We start from the raw sequence: 24758 nt of genomic DNA, 5'->3' as shown, positions 1-24758 counted from the left end.
AGCTAAGCAGGGGCCAGGGGTCAATGCCAAAGAAGATACTAGCAGCTGGGTACCGGGTGCCAGGGCAGAGAAGGGCAGAGGCGGCAGCCCTGCCCCCGCCCCCCGCCAACACTGCCCTCTGTAGGGGGCGCTGGGCTGGTGAGGGCGAGAGCTGACCCTGCAGCTGTCAGCACTGGCCAGAAATGGAGAACGGATGGAAGATCTTTCCTAATATAGCTCCACTTGGAGCTATTTGAGCCAAGAGGACAGAGGGAATTTTATCAGCTCTGAGACAGTGTAGGGCCTGGGGCTAGAGGCCCCCTGGCTTTTGCCTGGGTCCCCGTAGTCCTGGCCAAGGGATGACCAGGGTCAGGCCAGTTGGGGCCCAGGCTTTCCCAGCCAGAGCCCGGAGTGGTCCGATCTGGGACGGTGGCAGGGTTTGGGGGCAGGGACGCCACCGTCTGCACTCTCTTCCCTCAGGTTTCTGACAGGCCCATTGGTGCTGCCAGGGTCTGCCCTGCAAGGGATTTGCATTTAAGGAAACATAAAGCAGGCAACACCTCCCCCACGGAGATAATGCTCTGGGAGGCTCGCTCTGGACAAAAGCGAGGGCGGGGTCCCTCTTGTGTCTGAGCTGGGCTGCCTTGGCTGGGGGCTTTCCTGCAATACGCCTTGGACCTAGTACTTCTCCTGAGCCTCCGCCTTCCTCTGTCCTGCCTCATTGACAGTCCACAGGGCCTTTAGGGGCAGTCACTGGGGACTGCATCCCTGTGCCCCAGAGGGAGTGGCCAGGGCTGCCTGCCCTGCCGCAGGAGGGAGAGTACATCCCCTGGAGCTGTGGGTAACCCAACTGCACACCCCAGCACCACTGGCAATCCTGCTCAGGGAGCAGAACTCCCAGAGCTGGCCCCCATTAAACAAGGGTAAGTCCAGAGCTGCTGACTGGCTCGGAGGCACCTCCAACCTTGGCTCTGCCCATAGCAGCCACAGCTGGTCCTGTGTCTCCCTCTCCATCTTCCTCTCTTGGGGTCTCCAGCCAGGTTGTATGTGGCAGATTCTCTTACATGGTATTTGAACGCCTGTGAAGATGGCAGCTTCAGGGGCTGTGGATATACTGAGGGGGAAACACTGCTGTCAGCACCTCTGACCCAAACTCAGAGGCCGTGACCCTGACCCTGAGCTCTGCCCCCTCTCCTCGGCGCTCTCCCAACCCGGCGCCAGTCAGGGCTGGTGCAGCCCCCACGAGAGCCAGTCTGAGGATGGTCCCAGCACTCAGAGCCCCTGGCAGGACCGCAGTCTGACAGCCCTGTCTTCTTTGCTCTTTCTCTCCTTCCCAGGTGGTAGCCAACTCTCCAGCCAAGTTAGTATCAAAGGAAAGCATGTGTGTGCACTTGTGTGCATATCCCAGCATGCGTCCATGTGTCTGTTGGTCTGGACAGCGTGCGCCGGCGTCAGCATGTGTACGTGCGTGTGCATGTGTGAATGGGGGTGCATTTGTGTCCCTGAGCGAGCCTGCATGTGTGTGGAGCTGCAAGTATGGAGGGAAGGCATTGGGGAGGGGTGCTAGGGCTCTGTCTGATGTGCCCTATCCCTTCCCTCTTTCCTGCTGCGGCTGCTTAAGACCAGCAGGCTGGCTCTGGGGGCAGAGGGGGGATGGTGGGTGGAGTGTGTGCCGAGCTGGTGCTGGGTTCCATGTGAGCCTGAAGACATTTCTGTCCTGGCGGGACCGCTCAGAAGGGCTGTGCCTGACCTTCTTGGCCCCGGGGAGTGCACTCATCTGTTGGAGGGGAAAGCCCCGGATGGGCAGAGACTGGTGGCCGCCCAGCCAGTTGGACTTGAGAAGGACTGAGCAGCCTGAGTCCTGCTCCGAGGAAGAAAACACTTGCTCCGAAGCATCTGGAGGAACAGAGCCCTGAGCCACTGAGGGCGTGGCCAGGAGGATGAAACCCTTCCTGGAGGAACCTTGCTCAGAACCCCCAGGGGTGCCCAGTGGGGCTGCTTTTTGCCTTTGGGTCATTCTGGACCCTGCTTGGGCTGCCACTGCCTCTCGCTCGTGGCCCAACTCCTGTCCCTGACCTCCAACCCTCTTTGTCTCTGCTTCCCTGCTGGTGTGGTGAGAGAGCTTTCAATGCCTGGCGCCCCCTGCTGACCCTGAGGTGTAGCTCGGGCTGAGCCAAGGCTTCCCAGGATCTGGGATCGCCAATGTGGGCAAGAGAAAACTGCTATGAAGGGCTTTGGAGAGGGTGCTGAGGATCTTCTCTAGCAGACCCAGCTGTCCACAGTTCAGGGGACTTGGGAACCTACCTGGGATCAGGCCTTGGGAGGTCTCTCCACCACCGGTCCTCACTTTGACCCCTGTGTAACAGCACCTGTTGCCTTTTCTCCTTCCACCTCCCTTCCTCTTCCTCCTCTGCTCCCCCTGCCGCCCTCCCCCAGCGCCGACTACCAGGAACGGTTCAACCCCAGTGCCCTGAAGGACTCTGCCCTGTCCACCCACAAGCCCATCGAGGTGAAGGGGCTGGGCGGCAAGGCCACCATCATCCATGCGCAGTACAACACACCCATCAGCATGTACTCCCAGGACGCCATCATGGACGCCATTGCTGGGCAGGCCCAGGCCCAGGGCAGTGACTTCAGTGGGTAAGCGCCTCCCCTCCTCCGCTGTCACTCATCGATCACCGCCTCCACCACTGGCTGGGCCTCCTCACCAGTAGAGGCCAAGGGCACCAGGCTGCTGGGCGCCACGGGACCAGCTTTCCTCCCTTGCCTTGGGCCTCTAGGGGCGTGTCCATTGGAGGGGAGCCAGCCTTTGCCAGGGCCTTCCAGAACACCATATTCTCTCTTCAGAGTCAGTCTCACGGTCAGCTTTAGGAGAAGGGTGGAGAATTGAAGAATATGGTGGTTGCTCCAAGTGCTTCTCACAGCTTCCGCATTTTCCTGGGCTCCACAAGGGGGTCGGTTTAGAAAGAGACTTCTGGAATCCTGGGTCACATTCTGGATAAACCAGTCTTCTCACAAACTAAGCCATTCTTTGGGGGAAGTTGCTGCTTTCTTCCAATGATGAGAGCAATTCAAACGCGTGACCAGGTGTCTTGTTTGGGAAGGGGCCTCTGGACCAACCATCCAAGGTGCTGGTGGTAGTCAGCCCACTGCAGAGCCTGGGAAGTACCCCCTCTTCCCGTGTGTTCCACGGAAGCCCAGCCTCAGGGCGGTGGGATTTAGGACATCCTTGGTTCCTGGAATTAGTCTGTTAGCAATGGTTGAGGAACTTGAGTGTTGAATAGGGAAAGAGTTGGCTGAAAATCCTTTGTGGAAGAAACTGCTAATAGTGCAAACAGTAATAGGGACCTCGCTCCCTCTTTCTTTCTCTGTCTCTCTCTCTTTCTATATGTGTCTCTCTGTCTTTATCTCTGGGTCTCTCTTTCTTTCTGCCTCTCTGTATGTCTGTCAGCCTGTTTCTCTCTCACACAAACACACTCTTATTGTTTTCTACCTGAGAATATCATTGTTGTTGACTTTCAGAATTGACTGATTATCTCTTTGGGCAATATCTTATCCCCAAGTCAGGATCTCAAGCACCTCAAGGCAAGAAATCTTAAAATCATGGTTGTATTTTTTTTCCGAAGCTAGGAAATACAGATGTTTTAAGAGGGATAAAGGGGTTTAAAAGTCCCCGATAACTCCCATAGTGTTTGGCCTTTGCGGAACCCAGCCCTTGGGACCAAGACGTCCCTGCAGTTACAAGGGGCAGGCTCCAGGGGCCAAAGGATGGAACGGTGTGTGGACTCCCCGGCTCTCCTCTTCGGCTCTCAGTGCTTCCTTTGGGCCACCAGGGGGCAGAGGTGGCTTGCCCTGGAGCCCTGAATCTCAAACCCACCAGGTTCCGAGCTGTGGCTCTTTGTTCAGACCAGAATATATGACCATGCAAGTTTAAAAACACAACCATTAGCTCATGTGTACCCAGAAAAACAGGGCTGCCTGACTAAGCCAAAAAGCTAACAGGGATTTCCTGTTAACATTTGTTTGCCTCGTGTGTCCTTGGTGTGCTCTTAAGAGTGGTAACGTCGCCAAAGGGAAGTTCAGTGGAAAATAATGGAAGAACTGCTCTTCACTAACTTTATATATTCTACACTTTGGAAAAAGACTACTACCATTTGGTTTTACCACTTTTTTTTTTTTTTAACATGCCGCACCATTGACCTAATCTAGGCTTCTCCGAGTACCTCTCCCACCTTCTTCCTATCCCCTCCCCTCCCCTCGCCCTCCCTTCCACCCCCCCCACCCCACCCCCCTCCCGTGCCTGGGAAGCAGCACGCTCTCCCCTTCCTTCTAACTTAGCCCTGCTGGGCTGACATGACCATGGTGCCGGGGGTAGGACCTGCCGGCCCCCCTCCCCTGTGCCTTAAGGTGCTCCGTTTCTGCTGTTAATGCCCATGATTCCTTCCTCACTGACAGTTTTCTTTTTGTCTCTTTCTCTTCCTCCTTTATCCACCCCGCTCCCATAACTCATTTCTGACCCTAACCCTGCTCCCTTGTGTGCGCGCGGCCCCTCTGCCATCCGCTGACGGACACGCGCTCACTGCTGGGCTTTCTTCTGCTTGGCAGGGCGTCGCCGCTGGTGTAAGTAGACCCCACAGTGTCTGTTCCGCATCGTGGTCGTCTGTCTGGTCGAGGGATGGTGTGTGGGTTTGGTGGGATATGTCTGAGGACAGCGGTTCTGTCCATGTCCTTCCTCACACCCACCTCACAGCCAAACGACATGCTCAGCAGCCTATACAGGCAAGTGCTTTCGGGGTTTGCCTCAAATAATGTCACTACGGACATGGAAATCAGAGTCATGACATCACCCTGCCTCCCCTGCACCCAAGGCTGGGAGTGGGTCTCCGTGCTGTGCTTTGCGGCGGCTCCCCACAGCCTTTCCCGTCTGCTCCGGGACAGCATAGACCTGAATGTCGGAATCCACGCGGGGCCATTATTCAGGGAAGAGGGTGATGAGGGGGCCTCTTGGAGGCCATTCCCTAGGATCCTCCTGGGAGATGGATCTGGAGGAGCCAGTGCCTGCCAGTACCACCCACGGGAGGTGAAAGATGAGTCAGATTTGGGGGCAGTGGACCAGTGGGATTAGTGTCCAGAGGTGACCTTGATGTTGTGGTGACTGTGGAATGTTTTTGGTGGCAGGAAGACCATGCTGGGAGTGGTTCCAGAATAGCCTTGGACCCAGGGTCCCAGGACTGTAGGGTCTGTTCCATCCTTTCTCTGGACATACTCTCCCTGAGCCCCGGAGTCTCAAAAGGAATGGGAATTCCTTCCTCTGACTTCTAGCGTCTGTCGCGGCAGCAACATAAATCCCTGATCTTTGCACAGCATTGTGGGAAATGAGACCAACAATGTGAATCCCAAGGGACTCACTCCAGGAAGCTTTCTTGAGCCCTTGGAGCTGTGGAAGGAACAGGGGAGTGCCTCAAGGGCACGTTCCAGAGAAATGGCAGCAAACACCTTCCATCCACTTTCTGGACCACAAAGCTGTGTAGGCAGGCTCAAGGGCAGGGCCTGGGCTTGGGTCTACACCTTCCCTCTCCTATGGCAAAATCCATACTTCCTCCTTCCCTTCTAGCAAACCAAGGAGTCCTGCTACTGCCTTCTTATTGCACCTCTCACTCGAGGGCAGCTGACCCTGCCTCTGCTCCTCCCTAGGCCAGAAATGGCCTCTCGAAGCGAAATCCCATTCTCTCTTCTCTGGGAAGCCCCAGCCTTCCACTGCTGGACCCCGGAGGGATGTGCTGGTCTTCCCCATCTGATCCGAGGCTGTCAGTAGCCATAGGTCTTCTGGGGGGGTGGGGCAGGGCAGAACCTTCAGGGAAGTAGGGGCAGCTCCGCGAAGTCTTGGTCACCTTTTGTCACCTTTCTCCACCCCTGCTCTTAGAGCCCACTCTAAGCCATACACTGGGGGCCAATCTTGAGAGACTCCCAATCCTGGGAAAGTAGATCAGTGCTTCCTTCCAGCTCCTTGCAGAGAGGCTAGAAGATGTGGGCCCTGGGGAGGTCCCTCTCCCAGCCAGCTGGCTCTCTGGAGGGCAGGTAGAGGCAGCCCTAGCAGCAGGCAAGGGGAGGCTGGACAGAGTGAGTGCCTGGGCTGGGCCGTGTCTCCAGGTATGGAGCATCTGGGGTGTGCAAGGCCCCAGTGGGCAGAAGTGGCCTCTCTGAGTTGTTTTTGCTGCACAGAGTTTGATGGAGAGGACAGTGGGGTGGGACCCAGGAAGCCTGGGCTCTGACCCAACAGGGTCCCTACATGCTGTCACCTGGAGCTAGCCTCTCTCGACCTCAGTTTCAGCATCTGTAAGGGGAGAGGGCTGGGCCACTGGTCCATAGGTGTGAGGAGCCAGGCCATCATTGCTGTGAACTTGACCCAAGTCCACCCTAATTCCCGGGAGGGTGGGCTGGACAGCCAGGATCCTCCAGCTCTCATGGCCAGGGTAAGTGGGCACCCATAAGATGCCCTGCAGTCTGAATCAGGCTGGGAGGCCCTGGACCCAAGAGATTCTGGGGTCCCTTCTGGCTCTGATGTGGGATTCATTCATTTAAGTAAGTTTTGAGTACCTGCTATGTGCCTAAGGGAGTCTAAGGGAAGGTCACCTGGTCCCCCACCAAAGGCCTTGCTGCCCTGGAGCAGAGGACCAATGACCTTCCCTGCAGCTCTACTCCCAGCTCCCCCAGGCCAGAACCCACCCACCTACCCCCGCCACCTCCCACCATCGTGGGCAATGCCAGCCCATCAGCCTGGTTGCCTTATTTCCTGCACCACCTCCCCACCACGCCTGCCCGTGTTTGCTGAGCAGGAGCCCCCAGTCCTCTTCCGGGGCAGGCCTGGCACTGGTGACTCCTCGTTTGGATCCAACAGTGTGAGGAGGACAAAGGACTGACCCTGTAGAAGCCTCTGAGTCCCCCGAAAGGCCCATCGTCACCCAGCCCCAAACTCAGGAGCTGCTCAGAGAGGGTGAAATTATTTCAAAAGAACTATTTTGCCTCTTTCCTTAAAAGAGATCCAGCCCTCCCCCCTGAGGGGGGGGCGGCTGGGGTGGGGGTGGGTTTTCAGGTCTGTGTGTGGAGTCAGCCCAGGGTGGGGTGTGGGCTTGACAGGAGGGATCTGAGAGGAATCGCTCTCTTGCTGTGGCCACCCTGAGCACTGAGGACCCAGGCCAAGCCCTTGTTGCAGGCTTTCGGATGGCAGTGGGTGGAGGGCATGGTGGGTTGAGACAAGTAGGGGCCACCAACCGGTGTGCAGGGTGTGGGGTTGCGAGCAGAGGAGCCGTGGGGGAGTGCAGAGCACAGGAGCAAGCCTCCAGCCTCGCCCTCACTCACGGCTTCTCTCTGCCCTGTAGGAGCCTTCCTATTAAAGACCTCGCGGTGGACAGTGCCTCCCCGGTGTACCAGGCCGTGATCAAGAACCAGAACAAGCCGGAAGACGAGACTGACGAGTGGGCCCGCCGCTCCTCCAACCTACAGTCTCGCTCCTTCCGCATCCTGGCCCAGATGACTGGGACAGAATACAGTAAGTGAAACTGGGGGGGGCTGGGGGGGGCGGGGAGAGGGGAGGGTTGGCCAGGCGGAGATGCGGAGGGGCCATGAGGCCTAAGGCCCACAGAAGCCAGGGAGTCGAGCCCCTGCCCTTGAAGATGAGCTGGCCTTGACAGATAGCTAGCAGCCTGCTGAGCCCCTCTGGGCCCCTTGGGGCAGGCTGCCAATGACATCGGCCCTCTGCCCAGCTCCCTGACTCCAGCGGTGCGGGGGGGGGGGGGGCAGCCCTCGTGCCATGTGGCTTGCAGGCAAAATGACGGCCCAGAGCTGGGATAAGAGAACCTCGCAGGCCACACCTCAGACCACTCCCTCTCAACTGCACCGTTTCTCTGGGTACCCCTTCTCCCGCTGCCCTCTGCCCAGCACACAGCTTTCCCCTGCCACGCTTTACAGGCTGGGGGCAATCACTGTTCAGTCATTGGTGGGGTCTCCTATGTTCTCTGCGATTCCTCCTGATCAGCAGTTTTCTACCCACAGTGCAAGACCCTGATGAAGAAGCTTTGCGAAGGTCAAGGTAAGTGCTTGGACTTAGGCTCTGTGGTCTTGTCCCTCCTAAACCAATCCCTCCCCAGGCAGCTCCCAGGTCACATGAATCACGGAAGGAACCTCTCAAGTTTATGTATTTGCAAACTCCTGGCCCCTGAAGGGCTCTAGCAGACGCTGGCTTGGGACTTTCATCCCAGGTCACTGAGGTGGGTGCCTGGAGCTGAGTCTCTATCCCCGGGGCCCAGGCTGCAGGAATAAGGATTCTGGGCTCTCCTGGCTCTGTCCCTGGGCAGGCGCAGGGCTGCTTTGGCCTTTGCTGGGCTGTTGAGAATGAGGGCATCTCTCCCTGTGAGGGCACCGGGCTGGCTGCCTTGCCTGTGCACTCATCGCAGGACCCATCCCCTGTGAGTCTGGAGGCTGGGCACTGGGAAGCAGGCATGCAGAGGGCTGTGCTGGGCATGGGCACCTGACCTTGGGATTCACCTGTCCAGACCTACACGGAGGTATTAGTTCCATAGATTGCTCAAAGCACAATAGCTGCTGCTATAGGCTAGGAGTCTCAGGGTACGGTCCCCCCAACAGTGGCAGGCCTGGGGCCATAGCCACTAACGTACCACCCGCATCCTGCCAGGTGCTCATGGACCTGGGCATGAGGGGGCCACACTGCCCTGGAACCCACTGGAACCTGCTAGGGTGTTCCGTGGTGAAGCCTGGGGCCCTGTATGATTGCGTTTATACTTCCGGCGGCAAATGTGCGTGCTCTTCCTGGGAGAGTCTGCCTTGGGCCAGTGCATCCTGGGGCGGCCTCCCTGTAAGGGGCTGGGGCTCAGAGGTGCCTTGTTACGTGGATCCAAGCTTCCTATACTTGGCTAACCGGCGTGTAGTGATCACAGGATTGCGCCGACAGTGGGGCTCTGGGGTCTGCTCAGAGTTGATGTGGCTTTTATTTTCCAACCTCTATTTTTGCCAATCCAAGCTGCTCCCACTTTTTGGCTGGGGCATCCAAGCAGAAAGTGCAGTCCTCCCAGGCCTGCTAACGAAGGCATGCAGTTCCAGTAACTGTTGTTAACCCTTCAGTGCCTGCACTTTGTCTACATAGAGCCCGAACTGAGATTTCGCTCGAGTTAGTATCTAGCTACTTCAAGTGTGACTGAGCTGTTGTCGGCTGTCCCCACTCCTACGCTCCATGGCGCTCTTTTGGTTTTGCCACCTTCCTCTTTGAAGCCACCCACATAGATGCTCCAGTGAGCAGTGTAGCTCCCTGACAGAGGGGCTTTACCGCACACCAGCACCCCCCGCCCTCCTCCCCGCCCAGCAAACAGCCTTCTGTCAGGAAGCCTGCAGTGTGTTTTCTCTCCCTCCCGTGAGACCGAGCCCTGCCTCTGGAGTGAGTACTTCTGGTGACGTTTAGTCCCTCTCGCCAGTCACTCTGAGCTTGCACCTCATTAACCAGACACGGTTTAGAAGGCGGAACCTCTGTCTTTCGTATTTCCGCAGGGAATATTTGCAGGCTCTGCAAAGTTCTTGAGTGAGAACACCAAAGCCAGTATGAAGGGGTGTCTCTGGGCCTCGTTGGTCATTCCCTCCTTTCAGAAGCATCTCCCGGGGCTTGTTCTGCCTGGTCCTGGAGATATGTGGGCAGGTTAGTCGTCCCCCCTGGGGCCGAATCCCACAGGAGCATGGCTTAGCCCCCAGCAGGAGGCAGGGGGTCTTGGGATCTTGAGAACTCTGGTGCAGGTCTTGGAGCCTCTCCCCAAACTACTGAAGGGTTTTCTGTAGGGAAATCTGGAAAGAGGGCCCAACAAGAGGCTCCATCCTGCTTTTCCCTCAGTTCTGGGCCCCCACCCTGAGAAAGCAGCTCCCCCCACCCCAGTACTGCATTGCTGTCAGCCCTGGGGTCTCTGGCCCTGCAGTGAAGGCTCTGGGGCACCCACTAAACCTTCTACCCAGGACTGGAAGGGCATTAGCCTCCAGCTCCTCTCCCTTTTCCTGACTTTAATTTCTGGGAAGTTGCCTTCAAAGCCTTCCACAGAATGTGCCTTCTCCCCGGAGTCACAGGAGGCGGATGCGCATTTTCATCTCGCTGAATCGCAAGCAGCCGGAGGGCCTGAGAGTAAGGCTTGCAGTGGGTGCAGCGATTGCGTTCTGTTTGTGTTTAGAGTCTGCAGTAGTGACTGTGGCCACTGGTCACACCCCGGGCTCACCCGAGGGGCCATCTGAGCAGCAGGAAGCACGCTTGTCCCCACCCTGGGTCTGGGTTGGTCAGGGATCTTGCTCCCCAGGAGGCTGAGCCCCACTCCCAGAGTGGAAGCTGCACTCCCAGACCCTGCTGACCCTTCCTGTTGGTGGAGGGTGGCCGCCTCCTTCTCTTCCTCCCAGTTTAGCAGCACTGACAGGAAGGAATCTCAGTGTCTCTCAAGAAGGCTCTCTCCCCTGGGGGGCTTCACTGCACATGCTTCCAAGTAGCGGACTCCAGCAGAGTTTGCCAACCCTGGGGTGACAGTTGGTACAGGCTTGTACATGTGCAAAGGGGCTTTCTTCTTCCTGTTGCTGGAGGGTGGGGGGCCAGGGAAGCAGGCAGGAATGCCGTGAGCGGTGGCAGGTGCTCTGTTCCGGGACAGCAGTCTGCCTGTCACAGTACCTGCATTCCCCCCCCCCCCCCCCGTCTCTGCCCCACCTCCCAGGCCTCCCCACCCCCCACCCCAACCCTGCAATAGTCCCATAGCAGCTCATAGCCCTGCTCTCCTCTCCTCGGGGTCCTGGCTCCTGACCCTGAGGGTGTCTCCAGCAGCTGGTAGCAGGTAGCTTCCCTCTGAGGCTCCAGTGCCCACCTGCTGGCCATCCCAAGGCAGAGCCTAATCCCCAGGGACCCTCTCCTTAGAGGTGAGGCAGATGCCCTAAATAGTCCAGGCATCTACTGTGGACTTGCCCCCCCCCCCCGAAAGACCCCCAGCACCTTACAAACTCTGTAGGCAGGCTGAGACAGCAACCTCCTGCTAGCTCCTACACGGGTGCAGGGAATACTGTGGCTCCTGGCCTCCAGCTGAAGTGGCAGAGCCTGAACAGTGCCTCTATCCAAAGGCCAAGCCCTTAATCTCAGAGACATCACACAGCTTCCCTCCGACTTGGGGCATGCATTCCGGGGCTCTGATGGCTCAGAAGGGCGGGTCCATGCTGGGCAGCCCTGACCAGGGCGGAAGCAGAGGCAGGCCTAGTTTGTCCTAGGCAGGGTTTGAATCTTTGAGGCATGGGTTCCCACTGCTTGGGTGTGACCCTCCCAGAAGACCCCAGTGTGTAACTCAGACATCCCCTGGCCCCCACCTTGGAGCTCAACTGTCTTATCAGATCAATTTCTGCATTTACCCAATGCTCACCTGTGTAAAGAACTCTGCCCCTCCCTTAGACCCCAAGTGTTAAGGACTAACGTTGATTTGAGTGACACGTTCACTTGAGGGTGTCCCTGCACACTCCTCCACAAACAGTGTAAAAACCCTTCCAAGTACCTACTCCACGGTGGCCCCCTCCATGGTTCTTTTTCCTCTCCCTCCCCTACTTCCAACAGAGCTCAGGGACTCACTGGTTCCTCCCTCCTCCCCCCTGTGGCCTCCCAGGGCACTCCAGTGTCTTCTTCCCTCCCTCCCTGTGCACAGTCAGCTCTGTCCCACCTCCTATGGCTGACTGTCCTGGTACCAGCACAGCTCCCAGCCCTCCAAAGGGAACCTTCGTGCAGGTGGCAAAAGTTACCCACGTTTTGTGGATTTTTCATTCTTGGCGTTCTGCCAGCCTAGGGAGTTTGGCAAACCACACCAGGAGAAACCCTCATGGGTGTCCCAGGATTTCTTGTCCTTTCTCTCCTGCCGGCTCTCCTCTCTCTCTGCCCCCTCTCTTCTTTCCTCTCCTGGATCCTGTCTTGGGCAGGCTATGAATTTACCAACAGCTGCAAGAGAGCAGGCTCACGAGAGTCACCGACTCTCCAGGACTATCTCTGAGCCTGTCACTGAGCACTGATGACAAAGGCCGTGGGCCTGGCTGGAGAGACTGGCCACGTCTGTGTCCTGGGTGGTCACAGGATGGTTGATTGTGCTACCAGCAGGGCCCCTGCTTCTGCTGTCTTCCTTCCTTCTCCCCGACCTTGGAGACATCCTAGTTAGATCCCAGGTCTGCTGCTGAGTTTCTGTGTGGTTTAAGGCCATTCTCAAGACGTCTCTGGGCCTTCACTTCCTCTTGGTATCAGGCAAGTTGGGTCTCGGACAATGGTTTTTCAAAGACGTTGGCAGTCAAACAGAATCTTACGCATGGTGTGCAGGACTCAGCGTGTAGAGGGGGAGTCTGCCACGTAATGCAGATGTGGGGGTGGTGGAAAGGTGTGTATGTGGGGATGTAGGACTGCTAGAGAAATGTAAACCAGCATTGCCCCATCTCTGATTTTCAGAGACCTAATGCTGATCTTCCTGACCTTTATACACTGGCAATTCATTTATTTTTTATTTTTTTTAAAGATTTTATTTATTTGAGAGAGAAAGAGAGTGAGAGAGAGAGAGCCCAAGAGGGCGTAGGGTCAGAGGGCGAAGCGGGCTCCCTGTGGGACTCGATCCCGGGACTCCAGGATCATGACCTGAGCCAAAGGCAGTCGCTTAACCAACTGAGCCACCCAGGTGCCCCGGCAATTCATTTATTAAACTACTTATCTTGAGATAATTGCAGAACTGGCATGTAGTTGTAAGAAATAGTACAGAGATATCCTATACACCCTTTATCCCCCATGGTAACATCTCGCAAAACTACAGTACAAAATCACAACCAGCCTGTGGACACTGGTACAGCCAAACATAGACTATTTCCTTCACCCCAAGGATTCTCCCCCTGTTGCCCGTGTATAGCCACACCTACTTCCCCACCGTGCACACCCTCTCCTTAACCTGTGGCAACCACCAATCTGTTATCTGTTCTCTATTTCTGTAGTTTTATCATTTCAAGTCTGTTGTGTATATGGAATCCTATAGCCCATGACCTTGTGGGATTGGCTTTTCTTAGTCAGCCTGATTCCCTGGGGATTTATCCAAGTTATGGAGCATACCAATGGTTCATTCATTTCTTTTTATTACTGAATAGTATTCCATGGTCTGGACATAGCAATTCATTTTTAAAAGCAGTTTTAAACACTGTCCGGGTTAAACACACCGCGTTTGCGGCTGGATGTGGCCTCTGGGCCACCAATTTGCACCCCTGGTCTGGAGGATATTAGCTGTCCCTCCAGCCTGGAAGGTCTAGGATTCTGGCATCCGTAGCACTCGCGTTTCCTGAACACAGCCTCTCCTCCGGTCCTCCGTTCCTGGCTGCGCCTTGCCTGTTTTGTCCAGCGCCCTTGGCTGAGCAGGCTGTGGGTGGAGCCCCAGAGGCCCTGTTGGTGGGAAGTGGTGGGAAGTCCTGGTCCGCCATGGGTGTGCCAGTGGTCTTGTGAGGATGCGCGTGCACGTGGGTGCCTGGCTGTGCTCAGGCCTGGGCAGGTGGGGGCTGTTGGTGGTATCTGAAGGCTTCTGTCTGGGGACAGAGAAGGCTTGGCAGAGGCCAGGGAAGCATAGGGAGGTGACAGGTCTGCTCACCAGACCTCATCATGGGAACAGGCGTCCCTCTTTCTTGATGCCCAGCCTGGGGACAGAGACCATGCTAGGCCCACCTGCCTATGTGGTTCAGTCCCGAGAGCCCACAGCCAAAGCAGCCCTGCCTAGCCCTAACCACATGGGCCAGGGAGAACCCAGAGACCCATCCCTTTGCCCAGCCTGCCTTCAGGCCCACTAGCCAGGCCCCTACTCCGTGGCTTCCTACTCACTCAGCTCAGGGACGTCAGTCCCTCAGTTCTGGTCCTTGGGACTCTGGTCTTGCCCCAAATCAGGAAAGTTCTTCTGTGGGTGGCAAAGCTTCTCCAAACCAAAATTTTCCCTCCCATGCCCCCTGCCCGAGCCGTCAGACAGGGGAATGGGACACATCCCCTAACCCCTTTCTTTCCTCCTCTCTTCTCTCTGTCTCTCTGTCTCTGTCTCTGTCTCTCTCTCTCTCTCTGTGCCACAGGGAAAGGTTTGAAACGGAACGTAACAGCCCACGTTTTGCCAAATTGCGCAACTGGCACCATGGCCTTTCGGCCCAAATCCTTAATGTTAAAAGCTAAGAGGTTATCTGGAATCCCCCCACTCCTCTCAGGCTGGACCCCCCTCTCCACCCCCCACACAGTTCTGGCATGTGAGCCCCACGGTGATGCTTGAGAATGTATAGCTGTGCTGGGGGGCACCTTGGATAGGCTACTGCAGCAGTTCTGCTCTCTGCCCACCCCAGAGCTGATAGCCGAGGCCCAGCCCCACACAGCACTGACCCCACTCCTGCCCCCACCCTGAGTGCAACCCTCACCACCCCGCCCCCATGGCCCACGCCTCTGTTCCCCTGCCCAGGGCCTTAGCCATAGGTCAGAGAGGACGTGGCAGGGTTTGCTGGCATAGTACCCCAGAACCGAGGGAAACAGAATGTGCCACTGGCCCATTTCCCAACTCCCCTCAGCTCCTAGGAGAGGCAGTCTGGCCTAGTGCTGTCCTGGAATAAGCCGCTTCTAGATCAGCGTCCTGGGAAGAGGCCAACCCCCTGCCCCCGGCCCCACTTGCTCCCTCGTTGCCTTCTGGAGCCTTCTGGAGCCCGGGCAGCCCGGAACAGGGCTCTCTGCAGAGGAAGTGGAAGCCCCGGGGGTAGATGAGGCAGAGGTCCCTCCAGGCTGTGGTGAGATTGGGGAGTGCGCTCTCCTCTTGTGCTGTGTGTGCCGGCTCCCTAGTTTGCTCTCCTGTACATATAAGCATGCTTGTTCTGAAATAAAGAGGATTTAAAATGAACCAAACCAGCCCCGGTCATGCTGTGCCTGTGTGCGTACCACTCAAGAGGGGCGTTCTGAGATGGGGAGAGGACAGGCACCCCCTGAAAAGGGGCTTGGGCAGTGCCCACTGGGGCTGGAACCCAGTGCAGCTCTGCCTGCTGCTGACTTCCTGACTCGAGGGCCCCATCGGGGCTGGGGGAGCTCAGGGGGGGCGGCGAATGGTGGCTGGGAGTCTGCATTGCAGCCCACTGGGCAGCTATAGCCTCCCACAGGGCAGTGGGGGAGAGGGGGGGAGGTTCTGGAATGTCCCCTACCTCCCCACCCACACCCAGCCACAACCAGCAGGCCTACTGATCAGAAATCATCCCCATCCCCGGCATGCTGCAAGGCCCTGGCCCAGGAAGGCACTGTCATGCTCAGCCCCGGTTCAGGAAGCGAGGAAGGGGCTCGCCTGGACTAAGGAGCAGCTCACGGGGGAACTGCTGGAGGACATCAGTGGGCTGAGGCCATGGCTGAGAGGAGAGGAAGGGGAAGCCTTGGGCTTGCTGAAGCCTTGCTCAGGTGGCAGGCGGGTGTGGAAGACCTCCAGCTTGGTCTTGCTTCTAGCCCTGGCCACCTGTGGCCTTGCCCTAGTCCTCAGCATTTAGGACTCCCTACCCACTTGCCTACGCATCGGCCTAGCCCCTGATTGAGGGAACCACAGGCTGGATATAAAGGCAGATGCCAAGGTCCATCCCCCAGGGTTCCCCAAATGCCCCCCATGGCTGGACTGGGCCAGAGCCTTGCTCCCACTCCCATTACTGGGCACAGGATTTCTTTCTGCCTCTAGGGATTTGGCAATCCCACCTGGAAGGAGTGGCCAGGGGGAGAGCTCTATCCTGCCCACCACAATGAGCTGCTCCCCAAAGCACCCCACCAGCCTATTCCACCTTGGCCTCCCATCCCTTACTACCTCTAGCAGTCTGAGTCCAGGGCCAAGGCCAGGCCCAGGCAGGGCAGGCTGGCTGGGGGATCAACAGGGGAGGGTAGGTGTGGGCTCCTGCTTGCATCGAGCATCCTGGAGCACAGCCATATTTAGTTGACCTTTTGTTGAGGACTTCCAAGGCCCAAAGGTAGTTTGTGGGGCCACGGGCTGCCAGACAGAGAGAAGTCCCAGGCAGTGGGTGTCCTGAGGCTGGCAGAGGATGTGGGCCATCCAGTCAGAGCCGGTGGGCTCGCAGCCCCCTGTCTTCGGCCCCTGCCTGTTGAAGCCCTCCTGAAGCCCTGGAAGGCCCTCATTTGCTTTCCAGCCTGCCCGGTGTCTTCCCAATGAACCCCAGCTCCTGCACGAGCGCATTGGGCGGCCCCAGGCCAGGGGACTGTGAAAAGCCCTCTGGGTGACACTGAGGAGAGATTTCCTCATCTGGCATTCAGTGTCTATGGGCTTTAGTCAAGGCGCCATGCCTGACTGCTATAGGTGCCAAAGGAATCAGAAAGGACCGATGTGGACGGTGGCTGACCATGATGCAAAGTTGGCCATGTGAGGTCCAGAGACAGGGAGCATCCCTCCAAGCATAGGGTCAGAGAAAGCTTCCTGGAAGAAGCCATCTGCGTGTTTGATCTTCATGACTAGGTAGGATTGGGGCAAGTGCAGTTAGGGGAGGCTGGGCAGGTGCTCTAAGCAGAGGGAACAGAAGTGCTGAGGAGAAGAAGGGGTGTCTCGGAACCCTGAGTTAATCAGTTTGACTGGAATGGATGTTCTGGTTAGCAGTCCAGAGCTGGGATGCTAGGCGAGGGGACTCTGTATTCTGAAGGGCACGTGGGACTAGCAAAGGTTGCAGGGCATCATTCACTCTACAGCCTATGGGGATCACCGGACAGTGTTCTTGAGGGGTGTTGTTAGCCTAGAGTACAATGACCCCGGGGCCCCTGGAGTCGTGCAGTGCAGCATCCCTGCTGTAGAGTGATGTAGGCAGGGCTGCCCTGAGCCATAGCCATCAGGTTGCAAGCTGGAATGCCAACTCGATCGATGGCAGTGTGAATAATTTCAAGACCAACCCCCTGACTGGAGTTCTGCCATTATGCAATCAACAGAGATGTTCATATTCCATTCTCTTAACTAATACAAACAGCATCATCACCTGAATAGTGGTAACCACCCCCCGGCATGATCAGTCACAATACCTCCACCATCACCCACGGTTCCAACCTGAGCCCAATGACCACAAAACCCAAGACGCAGCACCATCACCAATACCATCCGCATCCTTTCCATACATATCATTGCCATCAATAACAGCATCAACCAAGCCCTGCCATTCCCTCTGTCAAGGGCCATCACGACAGAGCAGGGGCACTGGGTTGGCATGGTGCCCTTGCTGCCAGCCGGGCTGAGGGAAGCGATGGGCTGAAAGGGGGACTGTAGCCAGGCTGTGTTTGTCCCCCGGCCACACCCTCCCCACGCAGCTGTGAGCATTTGAGTATAGGTGGCTTGGTGCTTTGGTCTGGTTTTTGCTTTGATATTTAAAGTGAATTTTGACTGAGTCAGGAGGCAGGTGTTGAATCCTAGACCAGGCTGGGGTGATCTGGTGGGTACTCTCTTTAGGAGTGCTGCCAGGGCCAAGTAAGGGCCCTGTAGTGCTTGCTCTCCTTGGGGCTTCTGGGCACCTGTGGAACTTCAGGCCAGAGCTGACCTGAACAAGAACCCCAAGATCCTACAGGATGCCCTTAGCGCCACCCCTACTTCTCCTGGGCCCTCGCTGCTTGGTGTCTGCCAACAGTGGGCCTAAACAGGATGCTAGATCATGAATTTTCCTAGGGCCCCCATCCAGGTCCACCTCCCCACTCCCCCGAACAGAATTCAGTGTTCGTTTGGAGCTATGCTTGGGGAGAGCACCACGTAAGTTGGTCTGACAGAGAATTAGAGCAGAAGGGACAGGCAGAGCCAGCTTCCTGTTTGTCCTACAGAATACGGTCTCTAACCTAGACATTTTCATCACTCTTGTCCTGAGTGGTGTCCTCAGTTCTCAGAAGCCCACCAGAAGCATGCAACAGGGTGAGGGAGAACAAATAAAGGAGACCAGGTGTCCTCATCAGCCTGAGCTGTCCCAGGCCACACCTGCTTGCGCCACGAGGAGGGTCCCAATAGCCAGCTCCATGCTATGACTCAGCACTTTTCTGAGGCGATGCTTCACAGGCATGACTTCTAGAAACCAGGTTCTTTCGTGGAGGGTGGGTGAGTGGCCTCAAGGCACTGAGGCAGGCTGAGAGCGGGCCTACCTGAGGCTTTCTGTCAGAATCACTAAGCTGGGAAAATGCTGGACAGGACATGGCCACTGCCCTTGTCCACCCTGAATGCTTCCCACACAGTCATGGAGAAGAATGGCGCTCCCTCCCACAGGATAGTCAAGCTACAACCTTGCCACATCTCTGGTTCTCTTCTTCCCCAACCCTCTCTCGCTATTGCATGCCTTTCTCTACCACACGCCTCGCTGGATGGAGGAGAGCACTTCAGCAGTGCTTTCGTAAAAAGCTCATGGCCCACTTGTGTTGCTACCTGGGAGAGACCTCCTTAGCACCGCGCTCCTCAAAGTGTGGTCTGCTGACCAGCAGCAGTAAGTAGCACCCTCCGGGAGCCTGTCAGAAATGTAGACTCTTAGCCCCCTGACTCAATGAACCGGAAGCTGCATTTTATCAAGATTCCCAGGCAATTTGTCTTCCTATGAACGATTGAGAAGCTTTGTAGTGATTAGGGCTCACACCCTTTTCCGCCCCTTGGCAGCTGTGTGGCATTTAGCAGAGATTCAATCTGTCTGGACCTCAGGTTCTTCATCTGTAAAACGAGGATCATGATACCGATCACTCAGGGAGGTTGAAAGGATCAAATGGAGTGATGCTGGTAACAAGGCCTGGCATATGGTAAATACTCACAGAGGGAAGATTAGTATTCTGATTGTTTTCAAACAAGAAGAGTGTGTTTTGCTGGGGAAAGATTCTACTTGACTAATCACAAGAAGTTTCTTTCTTCCTCCATGAGGGTGCCACTTGGCATCCTGGGTAAGGTTTCAAATCCAAAGTCACGTCACTCAGATCCTGCTGTCACTGCCAGGAAGTGCCAGGAGGTTCGGCGATTGATTGAATTCTCTCAGCCTCCATTCCCTCATCTATTAAACAGAGTCGGTGAGCAGAGGGCTGTTGTGAGGAATTAAAGACAGGTGCCTGGCACGTAGTACGAGTTCAAGAAATGAATTGCAGAGCATGGGGGAGGTCATTTCCACTGGCAGGAGCTGCATATCCTGCTGCTGTTGTAGTGAGTACAAATCTCTGTCCAAAGACCCCAAGGAGCAACGAATGTGCATTTCTTTGCTTTCCTATAATTTGATTTTTATTCTCTGCCCTGCTTTGCAGAGATGGCAGAAATCGAATCCTATCACCCCAGGCTCTGATGCTCTTCTTTTGACTGGTTCAGGGGACGAGGTGCTTACAGAGGCAGTGGGGTGGGGCATGTGGGTACCTGGTCCTTGGTGGTGGTCTGCCTGCGCTGACATCTGCTGGGATATTCCCAACCCCCGTGGTCTCATGCTGGTGCACACTGCCAGAACAGCCACCTCTCTCGTTCCCAGTTACAGGGTCTCTCAGCTGTGTGGGCACTCAGGACCTTGTTCATGACTCTTGGGCGGTGTGTGGGAAACCCTCTAAGGCCGCGAGACCACATGATGGCCTGGAGATCTTTGGGCTGTCTTGGGTCTGCCTGCCCCTTCATCGTGGGCAGGGGAGACTCTGGGGTCCTGCTACTTCCCCAGGGTTTATCCAGAACAAGGACACAGCTCCCTCTCTTCTTGAATCCCCCTTGCCACATTGCCCCCTTTCTCGTTCCGATGCCCTTGACCTGCCTGGCATGGTAGCTTTCGTCCATCTTCCAAATGCATTCAGTGCCCCGAGTCATCTGCAGCCTGACACCCAGGCTCTCAGAACTCCACAGACGTGCACATGTCTTACCTCTGCTTTGTGCCTTGTGTCATCCCTTCTCAAATGCAATGCATGCCTCTGACTGCGGAAGGAAAACAGGATGGGCCAGGAAACTCGGTTGGTAGTTCATTCTACTTTTCCACCACACTGTGTTTTTATCAGATATACAGAGAAAGACAAATTAGGAAGTACATAGAAATTGGGGGCGGGGTGGGTATGTGGAAACTTGCCAGGCTTGAGAATATTTTTGATGCGACCGTGACCCTCCAAGTGCTCTGAGCCCTTCCCTCTTGGGGTCCTGGGGAACTCCTTCCCTGAGCCTGGAAACACACCTTCTGGAAGATTCTATTCTGTTTGCAGTAAGGATGGTGCCTTCTGCCCAGCCTGCCTCTGCTGCAGCCACCATCCCCATGCAGGGGGACCCCCTTGACCTCTTGTCTTTCTTGGTCCCGCCTCATTAGCACCCCTATTGAGCATGCTCCAGTGTGCACCAGCCAGGCCGCCACCCCGCTGCTGCCCGCTTCTGCCCAGCCACCTGCTGCTGCCCCTCCCAGTGCAGCATCACCACCCCTGACCGCAGCCACTGCCCATGCTGCCACCGCCTCTGCCGCAGCCCCTGCCTCAAGCCCCGCGGACAGTCCAAGGTAACTGGCCCACAGGTGCCGGCCCTGACCTCAGGCAAGGGAGGCAGGAACGGCCTCGGCCTGGGTTCACCTGTTGACAACTGTGTCCAGCCCTCGGAAAGGCCCGTCCAAGGTGGTTGGGACCCCGGGGTCCTTGGGAAGCCAAGCCTAGCACTGCCTGGTGTTGAGAGTGAAGGGGAGACTGGGGGTCACTGCAGGGGAGCACACTGTGCGGCTCAGGACCGACATAGGGATGTGCTGCCCTGCCCCCCAGCACATGTTCTGAGATAGATGTAAAAGTCTCTCTCTCTCATGCGCCCACACACGCGCGCGCGCACACACACACACACACACACACACACACACACACACACACACACACACACACAGAGTTAGATAACAAAGACCTGGAACTGAAATAAAGGAGGAGAATGGAAATTGTCCCTGTGGTCTGGGGAAGTCAGGAAGGCTCTCTGGAGGAGGGAGCAGAGACAGTGTTGACCTGGGCATGTCAGGCCTGTCAGATTTGGGCAGATATTTAGCGACTAACTTGCCCTCTCCCTTTACCCTCTCTTCTCTCTTGATAGAGAGCACACTACCCCCAGAGGTACCCCATGTCATGGGACTTAAATCTCTGCTCCACCACTTACTCTCTATAATCCACAGACAGTGACTTAATTTCTCTGAAGCTCAGTTTCTCCTCTGCTAAGATGTTTAATGCAACATCTATTTTTGAGGGTTGGGACAGAAAAAAGTGTGCATAAATCACCTAGCACATAAAATGCTCTCAAGTATTATGAGTTACTGCATTTCAATCTACCTCCTGGATACCCAGCAAAGGCAGGGGTGGGGAAGGGGGGAATGGGGGGTTGTAGTTTGCAAAGGGTACAGAGGGGTGTGGGGAGGTGGACAGGGCAGGCTGGATGAGTCATTCCAGAATGGCCAGGCAGTGTAACGGCCAGACAGGCCCAGCTCTTTCTGGGCTGCATGGAGTTGTCAAGTTGGTGTTTGGGGTCAGAGCCAGCTTTCCCAGTTTCCCATGCTCCCTTCCCAGGGTTTTGCTGGAAAGGTCATGCCTCTCTGGGTCAGGGTTCAAAGGACAGAGGGTGGGCAGAGTGGCCTGCAGACCTGTGTGCTGCCCCCCTGCCCCCAGGCTTCATAGGGACCTAGGTGATGTCAAGGCCAGGCTTTGCCCAGCCCAACTCAAGCCTCAAGGGTGAGCCCAGTCTGGACCTCCAGGGGTTGTTTTATTCCAGCTTCCTGGGGTCACTTAGCAAGTTGCTTCCCCTCTGCACACGAGAGTCTCTTCAGGTAAGGGCACAAAGAAACTTTGAAGAGGGTAAGAAATGTCTCTGTTGTTAAGTGGGGAGATGCCTCTCAAGTTGGATGGAGAAGCTCCAGACGCTGGGGCCTTGCTCAAGGGTAAGCTCCAGCACTGTGCTTCAGGCCTCTGTGTCTTCAGTGTCCTGGGGCCCTCAGGAGCCCCTCAACGGAGCAAACCGTTCCTTCCTTTGCCTTGCAAAGGGAGATGAGAGCTGGGTGGAGGTTGGAGAGACACCTTGGAGGGGTCCTAGCACCAGGCCAGAGCAGAAAGGACCAGGGAACCACACCCTGGGCCCAGATACCTCCCCTTCTCGCACAAGGCTAGATGGAGCTAGAGGGAGCCAGTGGGAGGCAAATGGACACCCCGGCCTTTCTTGGCATGGCCTCGGAATTCTTACCGGTGTCTTAAATCTCTGCTTCCTCCCCCAGTGCCAATGTCTGACACAGGCTCTTTAGCTCCTGGGATGCTGGGAAAGCTTTCTCCACAGCTGGGAGAGCCTGGCTAAGCCCCACTGACCCTCAGCCTTCCACCACAGAGGAAGCTGGACACCCCTGGACACTCCCTCTTCCATTAAGGCCCCTACTCCACTGTGGTTTATCAGAGCAGGGCAGGCCGACCCAGGGAGGGGAGACAATGCCTCACCCCATCAGGAACATGGTAACTTGGCACGTTAAGTCTGCACACCCCCTGTGTCTGGGACACTGGCTGTCTGAGGCTCATTCTACCTCCATACCATCTGGGCAGCACTGCACACGTTTCTGGGTCTGCTCAGGAGCTTGGCAGTGTGGTGGGTTCTTAGCTCAGGACCACCCCCTCCCAGAGCCCTGAAGAAGAAGGTGCTTCCTTATCCTTGGACTCTGCCCAGCACCTGGGCCCGGGGGGAACAGTTGGAAGGAAGGCAGGAAGCCATGGGCTGGGGGCGGGTCATATATTAGCAGGGGCTCACTTCTCTAGCATCCCCATCAATGACCCATTTGCCCTGGGTATGGACATGTGGTCCCCAAGGGGATCTGAAAGATGTCGGGAGAGACCAAGGATGTGTTCAGTAAGGTGTTCTTCAGTTTTAAGTGGAAAAAAAAGGGGGGGGTTTTCACTGACAAATGAAACTGGGAAACACTGAATGAGGCAAAGTTGAACGTGCTGCTTAACTCCAGTTCTTAGAGCCTTTAGTTCTCCAAGGGGAGAGGCCAAGGATGGCATTTCCTGAGGGCAATGAACTGGGGCACTTTCCCCCCATCACTGATGTCCCATGGTTCCTGGGTCACAAGTGGGAAAAGGCTGCTCTAGGCCTCTTGGCTGCAACAGGAATCCTGTGCAGAGAAGCCTGTGTGTGTGTGTGTGTGTGTGTGTGTGTTGGGGGGGTGTCTCCTGGCTTCCCATGAGCCCTCCCTGGAGCACCCAGAAACCTGAGACTTGGCAGCTCCCTCCAGCAACGTAGGAAGGGGAATGGGAAGGAGGCCAGTGGTCTGAGGCTGTGCCCCAGAAGGTCAGAAGGTTTAGGGAGACGGGTAGCTCTGACCACCTCCATCTGTCTCCTCTCTCCTGCTACTTCCCCCTCCAGCCCCAGCCCCACCCTGGCAATCTCTCCCTGGGGAGTGAAGGGTTTTCTGTGTGTCTTTCTGGCTGGCTGGTGATTTTTCTCCCTCTCTCCTAAGGTGGTAGCATCAGCAATGGGCTGTATTGCTCTAACCAGGCTCACAAAGACTCAGCCCCCCAGAAGCAGCTTCTTCCCCTCAAAGACCACCATGGTCTTTCCTTCACAGCCTCTGGCAACCCCCTAGGACTATCTGTGTCAGGTTTCCTCCTCACAGAGGCTTCTGAAGATCCGGGAGCCAGCCTGCCGGGACTGCAGGCCCCAGGGCCTGGGTGGGGCTGTTCTTCTGGCTGCTAACTCCTCCCCCCTTGGTTCCAGGCCCCAGGCCTCTGCCTACAGTCCCGCCAAGGCGACCTCTCCAGCACCTGCCACTCATACATACAGTGAGGCCTCAGCTGCCCCTGCGCCCAAGCCCCGGGTTGTCACCACCGCCAGCATCCGGCCTTCTGTCTACCAGCCAGGTGAGAGGCAGAACGGAGGGGAGGCCGTCAGGCTGGACATGGCTTCTAGGCCACATCCCGAAAAGGTTGGTGGCCAGTGAGACCCTGCTAACGAGGCTCAGCCCTCCTTCCTCCAAATGTGGGCCAGAATCCTATGGAGCCTACCTCTGGCCCTGGGGAGACAGGTGAGCGGTGCCAGGCAGGAATAGAGCCACCCAGCTCTTAGGAAGATCCTGTTCCTGGCTGAGGATTTCCAGGCTCAGGGTGAAGGAAGAAAGGGTTTAGAGAAGGAGCTTGTTTCTCCAGGAGTCTGGGTCTGCCTCAAGCTGGAAGACAGGTAGGTGTAATGAAAACACCATAGCCTTTGGACAGACCTCCTGCATCATGCTGTGACCCTGGGCAACCTGCTCATCCTGTCTGGTCTTTGGTTTCCTCAGCTGAGGCAGGATAATGGAGGCCCAGAGAGCACACGTGACCAGCAACAGCATGGCCAGCACAGGGTCAGCCGGTGGCTGAGCTCACTTGGCTGTCTGTTCCATTGCTCTGGTCCCCATTCTCAACACTGCCCCCGGCCCCTCCACAGGGATGAGGACTCAGCCCCATGTCCCCTCTTTCCTAGTGAAGTCTGGCCTGCTCCTCAGAGCCTGAGGGCAATTCTCAGTTACCTCGCCCTCCCTTGCCTGCCCCCTGCACAGTGAAGCCGAGGGCTCTTTAGCCAGTATTTTCCCAGGCTGGGGGAAGGCCCTGTGTGCCCTGGTCTAGTGGATATGTCCGCAGGAGGGCTCTGGGCATCTATAGCCGTCCAGGGCTGATCGCCATCCCCTCCTTCCCCCTGGATTCTGACCCTGAACTCCAGGAGGGCAGGGCTGTGGCAGATTTTCTTCACTGGCTCCCCAGCCCCTGACTCAGGCCTGGCACCGAGGAGGTGCTCCGCAAA

At 56.6% G+C, this 24758-nt stretch overlaps 1 protein-coding gene across 8 annotated transcripts in view; it reads left to right on the top strand.

The window, feature by feature from the left end:
- The window catches only part of LDB3 (LIM domain binding 3), a 58843-nt gene that overhangs the window by 14908 nt on the left and 19177 nt on the right, over positions 1-24758 (top strand). Inside the window, exons 4-9 of one of the 8 annotated variants that reach the window (XM_028098693.2) lie at positions 1317-1339; positions 2416-2619; positions 7359-7528; positions 8032-8068; positions 20302-20484; positions 23700-23842. In XM_028098693.2, coding sequence (XP_027954494.1) covers positions 1317-1339; positions 2416-2619; positions 7359-7528; positions 8032-8068; positions 20302-20484; positions 23700-23842 — 760 coding nt within the window. Of the gene's footprint in view, positions 1-1316; positions 1340-2415; positions 2620-7358; positions 7529-8031; positions 8069-14109; positions 14207-20301; positions 20485-23699; positions 23843-24758 lie in introns of those variants that run through there. The other 7 variants (XM_088020187.1, XM_088020190.1, XM_088020185.1 and 4 more) reach the window with 7 other exon arrangements.

Source organism: Eumetopias jubatus, unplaced genomic scaffold (genome assembly GCF_037043125.1).
Source record: "Eumetopias jubatus isolate StellerSeaLion01/CBP00866 unplaced genomic scaffold, mEumJub1_p1.0 scaffold_17, whole genome shotgun sequence".
Lineage (NCBI taxonomy): Eukaryota > Metazoa > Chordata > Mammalia > Carnivora > Otariidae > Eumetopias > Eumetopias jubatus.
Note: the sequence above shows the minus strand (reverse complement) of the source record. Positions and strands in the feature narration are given on the sequence as shown.